The 22,661-nt window shown below is 46.5% G+C and overlaps 3 protein-coding genes and 1 pseudogene across 3 annotated transcripts; 1 reads left to right on the forward strand and 3 right to left on the reverse strand.

The window, feature by feature from the left end:
• The first annotated feature begins 6,346 nt into the window (after nucleotides 1-6,346).
• Nucleotides 6,347-9,470, forward strand: LOC120646435 (dof zinc finger protein PBF-like). The gene is made up of 2 exons (XM_039923002.1): nucleotides 6,347-7,172; nucleotides 9,433-9,470. The coding sequence occupies exons 1-2, from the start codon at nucleotides 6,347-6,349 to the stop codon at nucleotides 9,468-9,470; spliced, it is 864 nt and encodes a 287-aa protein (XP_039778936.1).
• Nucleotides 9,471-10,876: 1,406 nt separating this feature from the next.
• On the reverse strand, nucleotides 10,877-13,003 carry LOC120643365 (annotated as a pseudogene).
• An 87-nt stretch (nucleotides 13,004-13,090) lies between these two features.
• On the reverse strand, nucleotides 13,091-17,916 carry LOC120643363 (calcium-binding mitochondrial carrier protein SCaMC-1-A-like). Its single transcript, XM_039919716.1, has 7 exons — nucleotides 16,767-17,916; nucleotides 15,779-16,196; nucleotides 15,481-15,625; nucleotides 15,108-15,223; nucleotides 14,956-15,034; nucleotides 14,291-14,524; nucleotides 13,091-13,877 (listed from the first exon to the last, which is right to left on the reverse strand). Exons 1-7 carry the CDS (start codon nucleotides 17,617-17,619, stop codon nucleotides 13,521-13,523), a joined length of 2,202 nt encoding a protein of 733 aa, XP_039775650.1. The 5' UTR covers nucleotides 17,620-17,916; the 3' UTR covers nucleotides 13,091-13,520.
• Nucleotides 17,917-18,882: 966 nt separating this feature from the next.
• LOC120643364 (phosphoinositide phospholipase C 2-like) lies at nucleotides 18,883-21,868 on the reverse strand. Its single transcript, XM_039919717.1, is given in 7 exon segments — nucleotides 18,883-19,217; nucleotides 19,325-19,411; nucleotides 19,509-19,661; nucleotides 19,836-19,953; nucleotides 20,293-20,816; nucleotides 20,899-21,034; nucleotides 21,405-21,868. Coding segments are annotated over 7 exon segments (1,497 nt in total). The 5' UTR covers nucleotides 21,590-21,868; the 3' UTR covers nucleotides 18,883-18,923.
• Nucleotides 21,869-22,661: the final 793 nt, after the last annotated feature.

Consider the following 22,661-nt stretch of genomic DNA (forward strand, 5'->3'; position numbering starts at 1 on the left):
GCCCACCCCGGCCACCGGTGCGCCCGACTGAATCCGGGCGTTCACCGGAGGCCTGGGTGCTGCCGCGTCCAGATCAGCATTGAGGTTGCGTCCCTCAAAGTTGAGGCGGCGCTCTCGCGCCCTCTCGACAGCGATGCGGGCATCCTCCCCCGCGCGCCGGCGGTTGAGCTCCGCCCGCAAGTCTTCTATTCGTGCACCCCTCACGGTAGGGGAGCGCACAGATGCCGATGCACCGCCCTGACGCTGGTGGTAAGGTACCACCGCGTTGCCAGGCGGAGGTCGTTGCCCAGTCTTTGCAGAACTGGGGGAGGCCTGAGCCAGATGGAGGAGACGATCGACGTCGTCCCGCCACTGCCTCAGGGCGTCTGGTGAGGCTGCCTCAGCCGGGGGGTTGCGAAGCAACTCCCTAGCCGCTGCCAGCGCTCCGCCGCTCGCAGCCTGTGAGGGGACCCTTGACGGGCGCCCTGACTCTTGCCGGCGGGCGGCGCGCGCCACCGCCAACGGTGCCTGCTCCACAGGCACAGTTGCCCCTGGAGCAGGAACGCGAGAGGCATGTGGCGTGGAGGACGCCACCCCCCTCCGTCATCTCCACGTCGTCTACGCGAACCATGGGGACGAAGAAGATGATGGAATGCGACCAGCTGTTCCCCTACCTGGCGCGCCAAATGTCGTGGTGCTGCAAACCACAGCCGGGTGGCAGAAGGCACCCGCCCTAGCCCAGAGGGTGTGTACTCGGGGGTCAGCTAGTCTTAGATCAATCTTCCTCAAGAACTCGATGAACACAGCAAGATTTAGAGTGGTTCGGGCCGCCGGAGCGTAATACCCTACGTCCACTGTGTGTTGTATTGCCTTCCCACGAGAGTGAGAAGGTGTGAGAGTTTTCCTGTCTGGATTGTGGAGATATCCCTGTGCACAGCGGGCACCTCCCTTTTATATCTCAAGGGGGCGCGTACACGGCTGTTGGATCCCCGACAGGTGGGTCCAACGATGCGATATAAAATTACGGGGTGTTCATACATTATGGCGTTGCAGGCGAAGGAGATCTCTCTCTTGGATTCGCTCGCCTGCTCCCGGAGCCCTCCGTCCATCATGTCTTGGTGCTGTCTTGTCGAGACGGAGCCCGACGCAGCTAGTAGCATCACCTGTTACGTAGCTGAGCGGCTGTGTAGGGAGCGGCGTAGGTGGCATGATGGAAAAGTGCCGAGCCGTCGTATCCATTTAACGCGGCAGACGGGCTCTGCGCGGGCACGGCTCAGGCGGCTCCACTGTGCTCCTTGGTAATACGCGGCGCGCAGCGGGGCCTGACAAAAGGCTGTCTTGTGTACCGCGGTTGCAGAGCACGCCTTGTCCATCGCATTAAATGCGGTAGGTGGGCGAGTCTTCCTGCGGAAGACTCGCGCACAACCCCACGTCTCCGGGACACGCGGCGGCTCCGGACCCCTACTCGGTGAGGGGCGTCCGGACGGGCGCAGGAGGTCCCGGACCCCTCTGGGGGTCCGAGGCCTCGGCGGTCAGCTCGGAGCTTCCCTTTGGTGTAGACACGTGGCGTCACCGGACCCATCCTCAGGCGGGGAACGGTCCGGGGCCGTTGGCCTGGTGAGGGAAAAAACTGGCCTGTGGGGCCTGGCTACTCCATCTTTCCCGCGCAGCTACGGGTAACTACGCGGGTCCTGCCTTACTGCAGTAAAAGTGGGTATCCCAGTCCTGGGGTACCGACAGTTCCATTCAACAGCTTTAAGTCACCAGGGTTGTGATATCGACTTCTTTCGATGTGTTGGTTTGATTCATTACAAACTTTTATTTAAAAAAATAATGGTTTGATTCATTGTCATATCTGTGAGCTCGGATAATGATTTTGATATGTTGGTTCCCAACTATCTCCATAGTTTCGCTATTCTTTCAGTGGCAGAAAACGTGTCTGTCGACAGAGCCGCTTGCGGTTATTTCTTTAATTTCAAGATCTGTCAACCCTCGTGATATAAATGTTCGTGCATGCATATGAATGTCTTGTGCGTTTATATGCGTGTATATGAGTGATTGTGCGTGTATCTGTTGGTCCTCATCAGGTCTCGTGATATTCATCACCCTGATGAAGATGTAAGCTTTGGCCAAACTAGCTAGCTAATCATTCTCGTTGTGGCCACTACAAAATTAAATGTGCTTGCACAATGACAATATATATAATGTTGGAGGAATCAAATTAAATATGGATTGCTTGGTCTACTGACACGATGCTGATGTAATGTAAGACAAGAACAAGAGGAGGAGCGGTTTTGCTGGCTATGGGTTGCCGTGGAAGAAGACGAAGATGATGGAGAGCATGCAGTGCTCCGGTCCGTGGACGACGCTTGTCTGGATTGTCAGTGTCTGCACTGTTTCCGTTTGCATTTTTATGCGAACGGAAGAGGAGACCCGGAAGGCATCTGGACGGCCGATCATGCCTCGCATGCATCATCAGCTAGCCGCCGCGCCGCGCGGTTGCTGTCACGGAAAACCGGCCTGCCGTTTCCACTTCCACCTCACCGCGCGCCGGCTGCAGCCCACAGCCCGCCCGTCCTCACACCATCCGCCCGCCCGTTCCTCTCTCTCTGTACAAGTAGTAGTGAAGCCATCCCTCTCTCGCTCAGTCTGCATCTCTCTCCCATCCTCTTCTTCATTCCTCTCTCCCATCAACGAGAGGGATCGGATCAGATTGGGTGCTTCTTCCTAGTACTTGTTGAGGTTTGATTCATCCACAATCGCGCTGATGATATGGGTGTCTTTGTTTTGCTTTGATCGATCGATCCTAGCTTTCTTTACTTGGTAGCGGGGCTCATCAAAATCTGATCCTTTCTTTGCTATATACAGCTTGGTACGGTGTGAGGATCGGAAGAAAGGATGGAAGGATCCATGGACATGATCTCCAACACCACCACCAGCAACGCTACTGCGCCATCTGCTCTCCAGAACAAGCAGCAGGTAGATACTCCATCGATAATCAGCTACCGCTTTCCATATACACATCCACCAATCCATGTTTATTGTTACATGTTTATTGTTTGTCTTGCATCAGTTCCTTGCTCTTTTTGATTGCAGCTAGTAAGGGTAAACATGCAGCATACTACCTAAGAAGTAGTGCCCTAGCTAGTAGCTGCAAGGTACATTAGCATTTGTACAAATACTCACTCATATCGATCGATAATTCACGCATGCGTATTCTCCATATATATGGACCGGATCAATTGGGCCACCTACCAATGCAAATGCAATCCGGTTCTCATCAAAGGTGCAGGGATGGATGAGTGGATTCATGTATCTGTTTTCCTTATATATAGCTACCTATTATGCAAATTAAAGGCCGAGGGAAGATTCGTCAGGCCAGTTTTGGAGGAGATGTCCACCCCATTTTGGGGTCTCATATATAGAATCTTCGCACTCTATAGTCAGCGCCTTCTTCTTTGATAGATTCCGGCGACATGTCGACTAGGTGAGCGAGGGTTCAGAGTAGGGACCTCGCTCATTGGAGGGGGCGGGGTGGGGCGGGGGGTGGCCGGCGGACGGCAAGGCGGTGTTCCGGGGTTGTCGGGGTTCCAATGAACACCTAGAAGAGGAGGCCGAGGGCGGGGGCGGCCTGGTGGTGGAGGCGGGTTGGGGGCGGCGGTGGCCCGATGGTGGAGGCGGGTTGGCCGGCAGACGGCGAGGCGGCGCAGGAGCGCCGGCGGCCGGGCGGGGCTAGATCCTCGGTGGGCGATGACTGGCGGCGAGAGTGTGCAATGTGTCGGTGCCGCCCTGCATATGGGGTGAATAGACGCCCCCGGAATTAGGCAGATGGAGGCTTTTTGAAGTGGCTTGTTGGAGTTGGATGACGGTGGGCCATGGCTAGTGGCGGCGGCAGAACAAGAAATTTGGGGGTCGATTTGGAGAAAAGTTAGGTCAAAGTATTATGGAGATGGACCGTTGGATCACATGGACTGACGGCCTAAAATGTAGAACCCAAATATGCTATAGTTGGGTCTTGCTGGAGATCGATCGAATATGCTATAGTTGGGTCTTGCTGGAGATCGATCGAGAGAAACGAAGTAGGTGGAGAACTGGGCTACAAATCGACAGCCCAAAATTCAAGACATGCCCAAATAGGCTATGGTCGAATCCTACGTGAGAATCATGATCACGATAGATTAGAGAAAAGAAGTTGGGTGAAGAAATTGGCTCTTGGATCACATGTGTGGCAGACTGGCAGCCCAAGATTTTGGATATGCCCAAACAATATATCTATATAGCAAAATCCATGAATATATCGAGAAATGGGCCGTTGAACCACATGAATTGATGGCCCAAAATTTAGAACATGCCCAAACAGGATATAGCCAAATACCGAGATAGGGCCGTTATAGTGATGGATTGAGAGAAAAGAACCGGGATAGAGAAATGGGTTGTTGGATTGGATCAGCCTAAAAGTTTGGACATGCTCCAATAAGCTATAGCACTATCCCGTGGATTAATCGAGATAAAATGAGTTAGATGGAAAAAAAATATATAGGTTGTTGGATCACACGATCAAATTGATGATCCAAATTTCAACATGCATCCACCATAGGCTATACCCGGATCCTATAGATTGATCATGATCGAACAAGGCATGAAAAAATAAGTTGTTGGATCACATGAAACTGAAGCCCGAAATTTAGATATGCTCAAAAAGGCTACAGTCGGATCTTATGGGAGAGTTGTGATCGTGATTGATCCAAAGAAAAGAAGTGGGATGCTTATTTAGGACTGGCTATAGCTAGCTATAGCTAGATCCTTTTCGAGGATAATGATCGATCATGATCAATCAAGAAAAAAAACAACTTGGTAGAAAAATAGCTTGAGATAAAAGAAGTAGGGTGCAGCAATGGGCCATTTAATGGCAGGAATTGACAGCCCAAAATTCAGGACACTCCAATAATAGGCTATTGTCCCATACCTTCAGGGAGGCTCCGAGTCGTGATCGATCAAGAGCAAAAGTTTGGAAGATAGTGGGTGTAGGAAAATGAGCCATTGGATAAGATGGATGGAAACCAAAAATTCAGATGTATATTGGTGGACGAAAAGGCTCGAGTTAACCCGTAGATAGTAAACCCGGCGGGCACGGATACGGGTCTCAGTATGTACCCGTGGGCATAGGTGACGGTACAACTTTAAACCAAACAAATATATACTAACGGGTACGAATTTATTATACCCGAACCTGCAGACCCGTCAGACTTGCTGACATGTGGGCCCAAGTACTCATATATATAAAAAATCTAGGGTTTCACCCTCATTTTTCCTCTCAACCCCCTCCCAGCCAACACCAACCGTAGAAGCTCATGCGTCACCGCCCTCATCCCCTTCGGGTCTCGGCGCCTCCCCCTCCTCCCTATGCAAAGCTCGGGGCCGACGGTCCCCTCCTCTTCAGCTCCTTCCCAAGCCCCTATGCGCCGCTGCACCTTCCTCTGTTCCTCCCGCCAGCCATCCTCCCCCTTCCTCCATTTGTCCCGCTGGTCATCTGCCCCCTCCTCCCTCCGCCGAGGCGTCGTGACTGCAACCCGCGCTCCTATCCGGTCGGCGCCGAGTACGGCGCCATGACAAGCCACGGGGACGCGCACCACGCTGCCGCAATACAGCCCACAGATCCGACACCACGGGGACGGGACTGACTGCTCCCTCCTCTCTCCACCTAGGCGCCGAACCACAGCCCGTGCTCCCGGTCAGCGGAGCCGAGTGCAGCCGCGCAATAGGGGCACGCGCTTGGGTGTAGGCGTATAGCCATCCGACGTAGCCCTGCCGCTGCTTGAGCTGAGGATAAGGACACTGACGCCCCAACCATGGGTACACGGGCATGCGGGTATCCGCGGAAAGCGGGTTCAGGCGTCATTTCCTACCCATGGCAGGTTGCGGGCGCGGATGCGGGTACGAATTTTTGCTTGCGGATACGGATCTACGAAGTGCGTATCCATGCGGATTTTACCCGTTGCTATCTTTAGCTCAAGTACATTATGGGCAAGCTTAATTAAGTTTATACTACATGGTAAGTATTGGTTTAGACCAGGTTATAAGTTTGCAGACATTTCCTTCTAATTCATAGATTACACATGAGATGCCATTGAGCTATTTTTGTTGACAGCTATCATCATTAGCTACTAGATGATTGAGATAGATGTCAACATTCTTCAACATCTGGCGATGGATTTGTTTGTTTTTACTTATGCACGTGTTTTATGTCATAAAACCTACTTAGCCAGCTAAAAATGGGTAACAATTGATCTTTATTTGAGTGATGTGTTTGTAACGAGTAATTGTGCCCCATGCATGTTTTTCTAATAATTTGGTGAAGGAGGTGGCGATGGTGGCATCACCGGCTAGGGAGGAAGCTACTGCAGCTAGGAACGTCAAGGCCAAGCAGGCATCAGGTGGGGAACGTAAGCCGCGGCCGCAGCATGAGCAGGCACTCAATTGCCCACGCTGCGACTCCACCAACACTAAGTTCTGCTACTATAACAACTACAGCACAACACAGCCGCGCTACTTCTGCAAGGCCTGCCGCCGCTACTGGACACAAGGCGGCACCCTTCGCAATGTCCCAGTCGGCGGCGGCTGCCGCAAGAACAAGCATAAACGCACCGGGGGCTCCGGCGGATCCTCCTCCTCGGCACCTTCTGCATCGTCCTCCAGTTCCAGCGACCCCAAGAAGGTGAACATCACGCAACAACTGATGGCGATGATGCCTGTTGCTGCTGCTGTGACAACCGACTTCCCCAATGTGCTCCCGACGCTCATGTCTACAAGCGGAAGCTTCGAGCTCCCCAACTATGACCATCAGCTGCCTTTTGCGCCCCTGTCTTTATCGCCCAACCCTAGCATGACGACGTCATTCCTAGACATGCTGAGAGTAGGGTTTCTTGACGGCACCAGCAGCAACTATGGCGTCAGAAGCAATATTAATAATGGGATGGTGCTGCCATTTCTTCCGCCATCACCATTTGGTGCGATGCAGCATGGGCATGGGGTGATTGGTGACCAGCAGCTGGTAGGGGGCCTGCAAGATGTGGAGGAAGTGAAGCCCATAGCAACTGAGCATGGGAACATCAACGGTGATGGTGGTTTGTTTGGTGGTGGATCGTCCAGTGGAGGAGCAATGCAGCAGGGGCAGCAAATTGTTGGTGGTGATGGTGGCAACAACAACAACAGCAACAACAACAGCAACAACAACAGCAACAACAACAGCAACAACAACAGCAACAACAACAACAGGGCCGCGGAGTACTACTGGCAAGGAGACCTCATCAATAACAACTCCCTCATCTGATAATGTGGGTGCAACAATCACCATGCAGTGCTGCTCATCGTGAAAAAAGAATCAAATAAGGAAGGGGAACATCCAATGCAATTCAGTACTCCTAGTGTAGTTAATAATCAGAGTGCACAATGCATTTGTGGTCATGATGTCAAGTCATCATGCTTCACATTTTTCTTCATCATATCCATGTATGTGTTAGTTCATATATGAAAGACTTTAGTTTTCATAATCAATCCATCATATCGTTGGACCATTAGCTATCATGCATTTATAGGATCATCTCATTTTCAATGGATATTTTTCTTCATTTCTCCGCTTCTTTATTTATTACTTTAAATATTTTGTGATTTTATTGTATACCATTTAATTAGTCTCTGGTATTAGCTCTCCATCCCCCCCCCCAAATGTTTAATTAGTCAAGGCCATGAACCCATAGTTCGTGGTTCAAATCTAATTAAGGAGTACCAGATGTTCGGACGCTTTTAGAGTATTTTGTACAGTTAAATGGTCCAACATCCTGCACTTTCCATTTGACCTAAAGGATAAATGACATGCATTTCTATTAGCTAAGGGCTCTACATTCGGTCTTGTTAGGGACAACCATGCCTTTTTCATCTTTGCAAATCCAATTATTTTCTTGGGATTTCAAATAGTAAGTAGTAAGTATACTTAAAGAATGAAATATTTAGGGGTAAGTTTCTTGCTTGCGCAATATCTTGGCTTACTAACCAATAGAGTACTACTAAATGCATCTTGACCACAGGAGCAGTTTCGTTGGGAGGAGAATTTTGCACAGCACCATTCTTTTGTTCCAATATTTTCTAAGAAGAATATATCCACCATTTCAGACTTAGATGCAAAACTTAGTCAAATATTTTGGAATACATGTTGCATTGTTAAATGGGTTCCTAGTTATATTCCATCCTCAGGTGTTGGGCAAAATACAAAGACCAAAAAATTATTGGTGAACTAGGTTTTATCCTGTTCTAGTATTCACTAGTTATTTGTTTGTAACTCATGCTAATTGACCTGGTTCTATACAGTAATTATATTATATGTACAACATACCATGAGAGGTATATATGGATCTGGGCAAAAAAAACATGCACCTAGATATCAAGACTACAATCTGGAAAGTTGGCATTTGCTCTATACTAAAGAATTATATTGACATGAACATGAACATGGTAGCAACTTATGAAAATATTTAGTCTGACAACTAGTAGATATAGGAGTGCCAAAAACTAAAACTAATAAACACATGTCATCATTGGGAACAAGTCATACACATAAAGATTATCTAGACATAGTTTTGTGTTTTATTTCAGAATAGTTGTCAAAGATGCGGTACTTTGCGGGACTGTAGCAACAGAAGGTTGGGACTTTTTCAGCACTCCTGGCATCTAATCTGTAGGGGATGAGTTTGGTACTTTCTTCTATGTATAACTAAGTTAAGATAAACAACATTTGTAGTTATGAAGAGAAAGTTGTAACAACAGTTTGGATCGAGAAGGTGGCCCAGTCCTACTGTTGTTAAGGAAAGAAAAACTAAATCCTGCCCAATCTTGCACAAGACATTGTAAGGATATGTAGATCCTCAAGGTACTTGTGTTATGCATCTTCAGATGCTTCTTGAAGAGGTTTTGTTTTGGATTTTGTGTAATTGGTATCGTAGAGAACTAGCAACTTTGTTGGATGATCCTTGGTACTACAACCATAATAATAAGAATGTGGTTAGTGTGAACTGACCATGGATTCTCTCCTTCAGTTCCTTTTAGGAGTTTTCACGAAGAAAACAATTCCCTTCCCTACTTTTCAGTGCTGGAATTTTTTCACATGCAATTTTCCGCGAGAGTTCTCTGCATCTTCCTTGAGTACACACAGTAGCAGATCTCCTAGAGCGGTAGAATGGGGATATTCACTACAATAAAACATGTATGTAGTGGCACTATTTTTAGTTTCTAGAGACATTTTAGGTTGTCTCTACGTAATCGTAGTCATTTTTTACTATGTCGTAGAGGTGCCACTACATCCGGTGTCTCTTTGATAGAAGAGACACTTTGTTAATTATCTCTATATTCTATAAGACAAATTAACTTGTAATGACACACTATTATGTCTCTACCCTCTAGGTGCACTAGAAAATATTGAAAAATATGATACTACTTGAATGATGCAGCTTTGAAGCTTCAAACTCCAGACCTTACATCATATGGAACAATGCTCAGCCTGGTAACCATCTCACATTTACAACAATTGTTACTCATATACTAAGTATAATTCTTATGATCAGTATTCTGTAGTGCACCTCAATGATCTAAATAGTGTCTCAAGATATTAAAAGGAATGACTCAAACTATGCCCCTATGGGGCTAAGGTCAAAAATTAAAGTGTCTCAAACTTGCCCCCAAGAATCTGTATTGACATTTTACAAAATGACTTGAAAAAATATCTCTATGATTTAAAATGCCTCAAATAGTGTCTCAATACATGTGATGCTTTCGAAAGTGCCACAAAAAATGTCTCTACAATACATTGTGACATATATGTAAACGCAAATTATGAAATGTCTATGTAGAAGTGTCTTTATATTGGATTTGTGTTGTAGTGATTATACGACCGACCCGAGGTAGGGCTCGTATTTGCCATGAGTTCAAAGCTGAGAATGCTCCGAGTTATCCAAAACCTCTACAAAACTAAGCAATGTTGCTGAGAAAACTCAAGCGGAATCCATTGTGCAACTAATTGGTGTACCTTCTTCGGTGAAGAAAGCAGAGTTACATGCAATACTTTTCCTCAAGTTGAAACTTGCAGGCTTCTTGTTTGTGTTTGGTGAGGATGCCCCTCCTGCCCCCCTGCGCAGCCCTGGGAAATCTAAGGCAATGTTTCTTCCAATAACATTAGCTAAGTTTTCCTTATTACCTGTATGTCAGGTGATTATTGCATCTGGAACGCTAACAAGCATATGGAGCTGTAAATAACACCCAAGCAAAGTTAGAGTAGGAAGGGCAGGGGGCCAAGAGGAAAAGATGTGAGAGACGAGGCCTCACCAGTTCTGGTGAGGAGGTGGTGCGGCGACGCCATGAGTAGCAGGATCTCAATTTAGTTCAGTTCAGGATGGGGGTGGGGTTTAAGGACGGAACTGCCTGTTTAAAGCTCTTATCTCTATTGCCCGTTGCAGCTGAGCCAAGTGTATTGATGAAATAAACCCAGCCCACCATGAGATGTAGGCCCAGGCAGCCAACCACTACGAGCAGTTCGCCCTCGCTTCCTCCACCCCGCCACCACCTCCACCTCGGATGGTCCTCGACTATGCACACCTCGAGCTCGCTGAGGCCATCCAAGCCTCCCTCATCCACTCCCCAAATGGGAGGTCGTGGCGTGGGTCTTCAAGGAGAAGTGCTGCTCAGGACGCTTATGCATCCAACATCCATCTATTTTATTTTATAGTGGTGCTATGGGATAAGAATCCTCTATATTACTTCTTCCTGCAGTTGGGTCACTGACGTTTGGATCCGATCCCCCACGTCGGTGAGAGAGTAGTACTGCAAGGAATATCATCCGGTGTGACGGTGATTCTCGGAAGGAGTTTATGTACTTGGTGATTCGTTTTCTTAGTTTTACCGGTTTGAACTGAAATCATATTCTACTTTTTTTTCTTTTGCTACTATACTACTAGACCTATTATAATTAGAAACATAAGAAAGTGTCAGAATTTGAGATGCCATTATGTAGTACGTACAACTGACAGTGAAGGGGGCACAGTGACCACCCTACTATCATCGTAGATTGATGCTACTGGTGCTCTTGCAGCTGGAGGGTGCAGAGCGTCGGCCGTGCGGACTTCCTGAGCCAGAGCGCACGGGTAGTAGCAGAGCCAGTGCAGGCAGTCGGTGAGGTCCGGCTTGCCGCAGCAGGCGTGGCTCACCGGCAGACGGAACCTCCGGCGCATCTGGATCCTCCAGAAGCCGCCGTAGAGGAGGCCTAGGACGCAGAGGAAGATGCCGGCGAGGCCCAGCGCGTCCCTGACGTCCTCGTTGTCGATGTTGATGGCGGCCAGGTCGAAGATGAAGAAGGGCGCCAGGCACAGGAGCAGGAAAGTAGCGATGTGCACGTACATGTTGCCGAAGCCGAGCCTGCTCATGTTCCACCCAAAGACGCAGCAGCTGCAGCACACGGAGAGGTAGGCCAGCGACATGTCGTCCCACACATCCAGCAGCCCGCCCGCCCATGATTCCAATTCCCTGCTCTGCTGCTGCTCGTCCCCGCTCTTCCTCTTCTTCCGTTGCAGCTGCTGCGGATTATTATTGTTGTTGCTGTCATTGCAGGAGGAGGAGGAGGATTCCTCCTCATCATCATCATAATATGCCTGATGTGCTGCCTGCGCCTCGTAGTCGTTCCCGAGGGGGATGAGGTTGTTGTACAGCCCGGCCACCGCCGGCGCGCAGATGGCCACCGAGATGGTGAGGGCGACTCCGATGACGGGGCGCTCCGGCCTACGGTACCCAAGGATGAGGCCGCACAGCGCGTACTGCGCCAAGCAGTTGAGATGCAGCAGCAGGACCACCAGTGCACCACCGTGATGTGCTTCCTCTCGCTGGGCTTGCAGGTGCCGTCCTTGCAGTAGACCTGCCGGAGCTGGAGCATGTCGCCGGCTCTCCACCGGCAGAGGAGCACCAGGTGGTAGAACCTCCTCGGGTGCTGGTACAGGCACAGAAGAGTGAAGAGAGCATTCAGGATCTGGTTGTTCACCTCGAACCATGCGTCCCTCTGCGGTTTCGTCGGCAGCACGCGGTTGAGCATCCCGGTCATCACCATGAAGAGGATGGCCCCTGACACCCGGACGGCGATGATCCACACCAGCAGAGCCATGTTCATGGGGTTTCTGATCCACTCTTTGGCCTTGTCCCACAGGGTGCCCCAGTCGATCTTCTTCACAAAGGCCACCGGTCTGGAAAGCATTTGGCGGGTGGACGATGGTGATGAGCTCGACTGCCACTCCTCAGATGGTGAGTCATCATAATACTGCTTGTATGAATCTGAACCGTTTCTTCCCATCATTCCTGCTGCCTGCTGTTCGCCATGTTTCTGTATGGGATCACCAGCCGATGAACTAGCCATCTTATCTATATCTTCTTCTAGTACCAACTAGCTAGCTGACGAGGGGCTCACAATTGGCCTTGGTCTGCAAGTAAACTGGACATTCATTTCTGCATGGTGATTGGTGAATGAATAATTAATCAAGGGCAGCACAGTACAGGGAAGAAATGATTGACCTGTCAATTTTGCAGAGAAAGGGTTGCTTGCGTTTGATTGATGAACATATGTATGCGGTATAATGATTAGTTCTGCTACGAAAGATTACAAACTTTCACTGTAATATCTAGTGGTCATGAACTGAAAATCTGCAACACTGCAGGATTATATGGTCTCTTGTTGGAACTTGCTCGATACATACATATACATACATGGGTTGGTTTATCTCTTGAAACTGATGAAGGGGAGGGGAGGGAGGAGACGGAGAGGGATCATCTCACCTGATGGATGGAGCTGATGAATCGAATTCCAACCGATGACTCCAGCCGCCCTGGAGGAGAGCTCGATCGCCTCCATCCAATGGAATGGAAATCGTTTCGTGGAAGCTGGGCGGAGCTTTCCCGGAGAGAGAAAGAGACTTGCTTCTTGGACATGGTCATCTTCCATCGGTCGACAAGTTCAAGGTCAACAATTACAATGTTAAGTTGGGGCGCACAAACACAAGTCGCACTTGGCGCCTTATTAAGCTACCGCTTTTTAAACAAGACAAACCCGTGCCTTTTTAAACTTCAACGAGTTCCAAGCCAAATGGTCATCGGATCAGAGTAAGTACAACAGACAATTTACAGAAGGACACTGCTATAGATCATCTTCAAATAACAAACATGAAGCGAGCTGTACTGTCCAGCAAAACAACAACAGCTCCAGCATGTGCCTCTACCCTATAGCCCTTTTCTCGTCTATACTGTACTATAAAGCCATCCCAAGGCCTACTGAAATTGAAATTCAGCAAATTTTCATCAGTGGAGGGAGAGCAAAAAAAATAGCAACCTAGAACTGAATACATGTATTACGAAAGGAACCAGATGTTCTATTGCTTCTCTGAGACATGGGCAGAAAAACTTGTGTCGCATGGCTTCAGTTTCTTTGCGCGCACCACAATGTTAGCCAGGCGAACGGAAGGTCAATCTCTGGAACCCACCATGGCTTTCTTCTCCTGTGCAGACTCTCTGGACTCGCTCTCATCTTTGATCATTGCCTTCTTTGCAAGCTCGTAGCCTGCAAAGTTCATTGCTCCGAGAGGAGCAATCCAGAAGAAGCGAGGGATCGCACCCTTGAACAGACCAAGGGGGCCCTCGCTTCCAAGGATGGAGAAGACTATCATCTGCATAGACACTGGTGTGCCTGGAGGGGCAGTCATCATCCGTGTTTTCATCACATCAAAGGGAGTGGTGACAACTGCTGCAAGTCCTCCAGATAATGCTCCAACTGCTACAATTTCCCATGGTTCCAAGTCCCTCTTCGCAACATGCTGTGCTGCCTACAAAAAAAAAGGTCGTCATCATTGAGACATGTGCCCAGATGTACTGTAACTACCATTCCGAAATTACGACAACCAAAATACATACTAGTGGCACTGATAAACATAAGGAACTGACTAATTAGTAACAGTGTCAAAAGTTCTACCCCTAACTCTCATCCATTTGGATCTACTCTAATGTGATAAAACAAATGAATAACTCTAGTCATTCAGATGTTTACATATTTGTACAAGAAAAAAAAAACCATTAAGCTGCCTCTTTGCAGTCAGAGGCATGGCATTTTTCAGATTGATAGAACAGATGGTAAGCATAAAAAAGGCCAAAGGCACTCAAATGTAAAATTTTAAGTTAATAATATACGTCACTTCGAAGGTGTGGTGAAAATACAGAACCATTAACAAATTCAGGGTACCTTCTTAGCTTCTGCATAGAGGCACATTCCAGCAACATAGAAAGGAACCTCACGACAAAGTGTGGCCCCAGTGCCACGAAAAAATCCCATTGGGCCATCTTGTCGCATGGTGCCAACAATCGCCTCCCCTACATTGTTGAAGATTCCAGCCTGCAAACGCTGCTTGAGAACCTCACAAGGGATGCGGACTGCAGTACCCAGGACTGTGCTGCAGAAGGAAGCCAATGATTGCACCTACGGAAGAAAAGGCAGATCATCAAGTAAGTTCAGTAAGCACAACAATTATCACAAAATTTTAATTTTTGCCTCTATCCTTGTTCAGATGCCAAGTAAGAGCTTTTTACAGATGGACCAACTTCCCTTTTAAGCTATGCAGGCTTTTCTACCATGAATAGAAGTAAGTTAGCCTGAATTTTACAAGAACAGGTAGCTCACTTGACGAGCTTACATTGATCAAATTGCCATACAAGCATGCTGTAGTTGAGAGTTTGCGGAAGATCAATTTTCTGGATAGTATTTGAGGTAATAGATAACGAGAAAGTTTGCTACTATTAAGAGGTTTTAAAAAGTTGGATCATGAGCTTTATAAGGTGACCTTGGGCCTGCACAGCAGATATAGAGGAGGCGAATTTTGCACAAGGTGGTAGTGGAGTACCAAAATGTACCTGAATCTCTGGAAGTGCTGGAGCTACATTAGTTAATACAAGCTTGCTTGCTTCGAAAATTCCTGTCCTCAAACCATGACTGCAAAAATGGCATGATTTGATTCCTACATCCTACAACGGATTGGGCATATAAACAATGGAATAGCACACACCTTGAAAACTGGCCGAGAATTGCTGGGATAGAACCTCGATACAATCCTCGAAGCCCAATTTGTGGAAGCTTTGAAATGAGCTCTGGAAATGAGAGCGTAGATGATTGGACACGAGTCTGATACAACACAGAAGATAACGCAAATGAATTTTGGATATTTTGGTCAGCAGACTGAAATTCTGTCATCCTGTACTTATCCACAAGATTACATTCTAACAGGTAATGCATTGGCATAAATATTGATCCGTGATGGGCAATCATAGTCATAAAGAAAGAGCTCAAAATGGGATACTACACACACAGAAAGCTCCAAACTGTGCTTTATTGAATCACTTGTTTGAATGAAAACGGTATAAGGAAGCATGCTACTGTACCTTCATCGAATCAATAGGATGCAGCAGAGAGGTAGAGAGTGCGCTAGCAAGGCCTCCAGCTAAAGCAGACTTCAAAACACTTCCAGTCGATATTTCAACAGGTGGGGGAACAGCAACAACAGTAGCAGCTTCAAACCAAATGCTCCTGAATGCATTTTTTAAGTGAAGAGAAAGTAAGATGGCAAATCGAGCACCTGAAACCTATTAAGAATTGGTGAATATTTCCAATCACATAGCCACTATTCACTAAAGCCAACACAGAACATACGTTTATCCTAACAGGATGCCACAAACATACCGAGGATCATCCTCAAGGCGTTCTGAAGGAAGTAGAAGCATGAAGTTGCGGAAATGGCCATATGAGATTGATCCTTCTGAATCTGAATTAAGATACCGTAGCATGGCAGAAGCATTATCTTCATTGGCCGGGAGGCCTGCACTTTTCAAGGAAGTCAAAATTTGATTCTTGTGAAGTGTTCCAGACTTGCTCAAACACAACGTGGTATATGCTCGGAGAATGGTTGGCTCCTTCTGTTCCATCAAGGATAGAAATTGCTTCCAGCCAATCGATTTTGAAAAAAAGTTGCTTCTGGTACGCCGTAACAAGTCCCGAGCATACCTCCTAGGTAACCGTCTCTTCCTCATTGCAATTTCGAGATCTTCTAGAGTGACTTGGCCATCACCATCTCTGTCTAACTCTTCAAAGAACCGCTTTCCTGCAGCGGCATAATATTATTGCAAATATCACCTCGTGCCACAACACATGAAAAGAGTAACCTTTCATAAGTAACTTAGAATTCCAGTTTGAAAATTGTATGATGGATCACAAAGAATAGTCTGACAAACATTACAGTACCACCCTGCTATTGCATGGGTTAATGACAATGTCTGATAGGCATATCTTTGATGGTAGCTCACCAACATTTTCTAGCTCATCAACATGGTTCTCTATTTTTAGTAATGGCTGGATATTTCACATTGTGATGCAGAGGCCGGAATATTGAAATGTTCCTTTATCTAAAAAATCAGAAGAGATTAATGAGGTAAACTGTAAACACAAATGGCATATACTGAATCTGCATATTTGAAGAAGCCCAGTGGTCAAACTGTGTAAAATCAGCCTTCTACATTGTGGAATGATGGCCGTTATCTAATGATTTATTGATTGGTTAGTACCAAAGGGCAAAACACATGAAGGACTGACCATTGTAGACCATCAGCCTACATACTTAAAGAAGCATGATACAGTGGACACCTCACAATTGAAAAAAGAAAAATGATGTTACCTTCAACTTCTGCATATCTGAAGAAGTCTTGCACAGAGAAAAGTTTCTTCTTGTCTGGGTGTCCATCTGCTGATGTTGATGATCTGCTCACCAGCTGTGGGACCAACTCGATGAGCTCTGTCAGTGAAACTGCAGACAGTGTGGAGCGCAGCCGCTCCACATTCGACAATGGAATGCTAAGCAGCCGAGCAGATAATTTCTGTACTGACTGTGGTGTAGCACTAGCATTGTCAACCTCCCCCCTGTCCTCCATTCCATCACCACCACCACCACCCTCCTGGTCGCTGACCGGTGCTGGGGCACCCATGATGGCTGCCGGGGGAGGAGGTGCCCCAACCTTTGCGAAACCGAGGTTGGAAACGAACCCGTCGAAATCTGCCCTCTTTCCATCGATTACCTTCCTGAGAAGCTGAAATTGATGGACCTGCTGGGTAGCGATACCAAATTCGGCGCCTTTGTGCTTGCAGGCGTCCTCCAGTAGAAGCAGGTTGTGCGAGAAGGCGTCGAAAGCAATGCAGAGGAGGAGCTCCAGCTGCTGCTGCGGGCCGGCTGCAGCGCTCCGCTCCCGGTCCCGGAGCGGCCGTGAGTGTTTGCCTCCCCGACGCCTAGGCTTGGGGCGGCGCTTGGTGTCGTCGCCGCGGAAGCATCTGGCGAATGACCTGAGGGGCTTGTGGAGGAAGTTGGTGACGACGACGTGGAGGTGGAGGAACCAGTCGGGCTGGGGCTCCTGCTGCGGCTGCTTGGGATTGGGATTGGATCCAGGGATGTGGATGATGGGAAGGTGAAAATGGGCGATGGCGCCGCGGGCGGCAGCGAGGAAGGCCTCGAAGGGGCGGTCGGACGCCATAGGCATCAGGGGCAGCCACTACTAGTACTAGGTGGTGCTTCCGGTGCGGTGGCGGTGGGTTCCGGCGTGCGGCGGGAAAGGCATAGCTGCAAGGTGAGAGAGACCTCACTCAGAGGACGCTCCGTGGATTGCTGCAAAGGCTCTTCTGGCCAGAGAGAAGATAGTAGTAGTGGTGGAAGTGGAAGCTTACAGCGAGCGGCGGGCGGTGGCGGAAGAAGCCGGCGGGCGAGGCGAAGGCGAGCAGATTCCGACAAACAGGGACACGGGAGGTGGAGAAGCGGCGAACCGCGACCATGAGAAAAGGCATTAAGGAATTATTTCCTTAGAGAGATGAAATGAATTATGATTTTCCAGATGTGGCCTGCCTTTCTTCCTTTCCGGGAAAATCAAGAGTTCAAGACGCTTTGTTTTCTTCTGTTGTGGTCAAATTTTTTAGGGTACACAAATTTTTTTTAATAAAACGAATAATCAAATTAAAATTTTAAAGTAAAAAATGACAAACGAATTATAATTTGGAACAGACGGGGACGGGTAACAAAACCATTGGCACTAACTATATTCTAAGCTCACATTTGTGAACCACGCCGCATCCAAAAAGACATCCAAATAAATGTTTGGCAAAGTACACAACTGCATCGTAAGGATGAACTCATAACGTGCGGATGAATTCATAACAAGTGCTAACAAGATTTGTTAATATAGAATATATCAATTGTAAATCAACCTCTCTATACAAACAATGCAAACAATAAAAAGAATGGACCCACATCAACGAAATGGATAAGGATGTCGATCAGATCATGACATGCCCTTCATTCTAAAGGATGATTTTATTTTCGACGCGAGCCTCCTGTCAGTGTCGACTGTCAACCAAAGAGTTGGCTGTTCATGTCGTATTTCGCATAAAAGCCAGTAGCAGAATGATTGAAGTTCCAGGACAAGCATGTCAACAATTAGAACATCAAATTGGAGCAAATACAAATTTCTGAAAGAACATCAAATTCGAACAAAATACAGCAGCCGATGTGCTGCTTCCTTCCATTATTCCAACAAAATCAATAGTATATACGTACATTCATGATCGCAAGATGGAAGTAACACCCCCTACTCTAATCTACACTAATAATCACATGGAGATGGAAGTATACACTACTAGTAATAATAATTCCTATTTCATAACTTTTACGTATAATACACAACACAATCACACTAGATGCACAAGAATTCTTTTAAAAAAAAAAACAAGAAGAAGAAAGAGAAACGCAATCTCTCACTGACTGGCTGACACAACTATGGACTGCTGCTGATGCCTAGACAAAATCGAAGCGCATGAGGAGCCTGACGGACTTGTACCTGACGCCCTTGCGATCGTGGAGGGGCACAGCACGAATGCCCTGCTTCAGCTCCCACACCGGCAGCACCGTCTGCCCGCCGAAGTCGTGCTTCTCCGACATGTCGTACTCCTGCACCTCTATCCTCAGCAGGGCTAGCTCCGGCACCGTCAGCGGGAACGTGAACTCCTCGTCCCACACCGGCACCCACTGGTCTTCCAGGACCCGCGTTTTCTTCATCACACTATCCGCCTTCACTCCAGCGATCCCTACCTGTTTATTCAGACAGCATGTATATTGGACCTTCTTAGCTACAACTTTCGTCCCACAATGTAACCCACTGTCTACCAAGAACCAATTCAACATCCTTGTTGCCTTACCCTGGTATAGAAATCTGGAGGCGAGAAGGAGTCGAAATGAGTTTTACTGAAATCCATGCGCCACCCATCTCCCATATATACTTTAACCTGCTTCCACATTGTACGATTTTACTGCTATGCTGGAGCATCTTCATTGATATTTTCAACAAGATCAGCTGTGACTGCCTTGGAAACATATACCTACCTTGAGAGTTGTCTTCACAGGCAAACTAGCTTTAGGGTCAAATACCTCGCCATTTGGACCTGTCGTTAGCAAGAAGTCAGGTTTTTTAACATACCCGCAGCCCCCATTGGCTCTGAAAAATCCTTGCATCAATCGGAGTGCTTTGTCATACCCCTGAAAAAATGAAAACACAAGACACTATGCTTTACTTCACATATATTGATTATAATACAGCTTGACAGCTGTGCAAGAGACCTAGTTCAGCCAAACAACTTAATAGTAACCACTATGTGACTATGAAAGGCATGAAGAAAGGCAAACTACTGACAGTTACAAACTAAATCCCACCTGCATGTTAAATGCAACCATCTGAGCGCCATGAATCCAGGCATTCATTGGATCATAGTTAGAAGAGTTAACCCTTGTGCCCTTTGGATACACCCTCAGTATATTCTTCTGAGTGAACCTGAATAGATTTAAGTTCTTCAGCAAGTCTGCGGACTATGGTAAACACCTTGAAGATATGCAATTTGGGATTGGTTAATGGTGAAAACTTTGTATCAATTATATTTTGTAGGCTACAATGGGAGCTTGACCTTTTACCGGATTACGAACTGTAGACTACAGTAGAAACATTGGTGAGCCCCTATGGTCTAAAACAGAGGAAAAAGATTTAAAGGCATAAGCTAAACACTGAGTTTATAAAACCCATAGAACTGATAGTATAACAATTTGATACGAAATCTTCTGGTGTTCTTGTGCATTGGACTTCAAATAGAATTAGATATTGGTACACACAAATTACCTTATGACTTCAGCGCCATGAGAAGCTATCGCTTTAGCTACCTGTGTCTCGCTCAAAGAGAGTCGCCTGACTTTGTCTGGGTCTACCTTTAGAGCATCCCGTAAATGGCCTTTTGGTTTGCCAGCTTGGATGGTGATCAATTTCCTATACTCACAGGCAGTATCCTGCTGAAATTTGGGGTCGTCCTCATCAGAATCTTCCTCGTTCATCCTGTTCATGACAATAAGTTTACTTCATGCGTGTTAAACAATGGGTGCCTGTCTTGAAAAGGCAATGATATTGCAGACCTTTCCATCAGATTCATCGGCATTTGAATCTATTCTCCTCAGGCTTCCTTGGTCTGGTAAATCAGCTATGTTTCCACTACCATTCTGATTATCCTTAGCTTTCAGAAACTCCTTGTATTCTTGCGGGGGTTTAGTTGAGATTATTATCCTCTTCATTAGAGCTTCTGGAGAAGGAAACTCTTTCAATGGCTCTGAACTAGGGATGAAAAGAAGATCTCCAAACGTTTCAATGAGCATCTATAGTAATTTCCAAGTTAGAACTGATGTTTTAAACAGGTGGGAAATGCAAGGAAAAAATGATACAGTAAGTAAACTTCACCTCAGCTACTTTGGCTTGGAGGTCTGCTGTTAGGTGATCCTCCAGAGTAATAACAAGAGGATAATTGGACGCACAAAAGGCATATTCTTTAATTGATTTTAAACATCTGATCATTTCTACAGGGGCAGTCAATGTCCTTTCAAATGCCAAGAAAAATAAGAGTCAGGGAAACATTTTGCAGAGTAAAAGAGAAAAAGGTTGGTTACAAATTCAAGCAGTATGGGTTATTTATAACAAACTAGACTGTGTAAATATTGAGCAGGGGTTTGTAGTGGGGAAATTCTTGTTCTTGCTACATTGTTGTGTAGTGAGAAAAAAATGCATTTTCCCTTCATTTTGGAGAAAGGGTGTCGTGGTATATCATGCAATAAACTGCGCACACTTCGGGTTTTTTATGTGTACCCAAAGTGTCATCCTCAAATGATATTGTTTTAGAATGCAAAAATATGCTGTAATCATTCCATGAGCCGAAAAAAATCAATATGGTTAAAGAACGGAATTCATACCCTCCATGAAGAATATCAACATTGTTCTTTGAAGAATTTGGCCACATATCAAGCTCAATGACTCTAACACCTCTCTGTAGTGATTTTATAATTGGGATGTCACTGGAGTCACTATTGAGCTGGTTCCCGGTAAGGTAGGAATTATGGCCAGTGAATATGAAATAATGAGAGAACGGGGCTGACATGTCCTGGTGAACCTGAGGGAAGAATGGAAGTAATGGTAAGCGATGAGGCAGAGTTTATGAAGAAGAAGCAGAATAATTAACTGCATGCTATGCAAGGGAGCAATAGCAAGCACATCTTCTGTATAAGAGCCTAAATACCATTGCATTCAATATACAGAGCAACGGGTCTTAGACTCTTAGTTATGAGCTCTGAACTGAGATGACAGTTGGTAGTAAGTCAAGCACATCCATTGGATTTGGATCATCTATTATCTTATTATTTGGCCAACAAACGGAGCTTCCACGTTCGCTCTCAAGGTCTAGAAATTCCCACGTTAATCGGAGAAAAATGAAAATTTGAAATTACCCACCACTGCCATTACGAAAAAAATAGTCCAAAATACCCATATACATATTTATAAATTACCCACCAGTGCCATTAAAATATATTTCTATTTATAAATAAAAATCTATCCATCATTTTGCATATATATCAAACTACATATCGTGCATGCCTATAGGATACTAGCGACGCAAACAATTAACATGTTTTACCACACACATATCTTATTATATCACCAAAAATCCAAATGGACCTTCATGATTATATTATTATTAGCCAAAATAATTCTAGGCTTTGCACTATATTAGACTACCACATGGCCTGTAGTGATCATGATGAGAGGGTGGCCAAAGTTGGGCCAGCGATGAGGATCATAGAGTTGGAGGCTAAGAGCAAGGGTAATCGCCGCGCCGCAAGGTTCTTCATCCTCCGTGGAGTCTGGAGACTGTCAATCATCTACTGCCTACTGGTGATTTTTGACGTGCATATCCGCAGACCCAATGCAAGCACAAGGCCACTGCACGTCCAACCTAATCCTTTTTCACAATCCTCCTGCATCACTGTCCTTGCCGATGGAGAGTTGTTGACATTACTCCAAAGGTTTGTTACCAACATTGCTACAAGACATTACCGCACCTTACAATTAACACCACAAGCTCAGAAAAAACTTAACACCACAAGCAGATCAGGAACTAGGACAATATCGATCAGACCATGATTTGTATAGTAAGCTCATCAGACTTAAACATA

Source organism: Panicum virgatum, chromosome 8K, assembly GCF_016808335.1.
Source record: "Panicum virgatum strain AP13 chromosome 8K, P.virgatum_v5, whole genome shotgun sequence".
Classification (NCBI taxonomy): Eukaryota; Viridiplantae; Streptophyta; class Magnoliopsida; order Poales; family Poaceae; genus Panicum; species Panicum virgatum.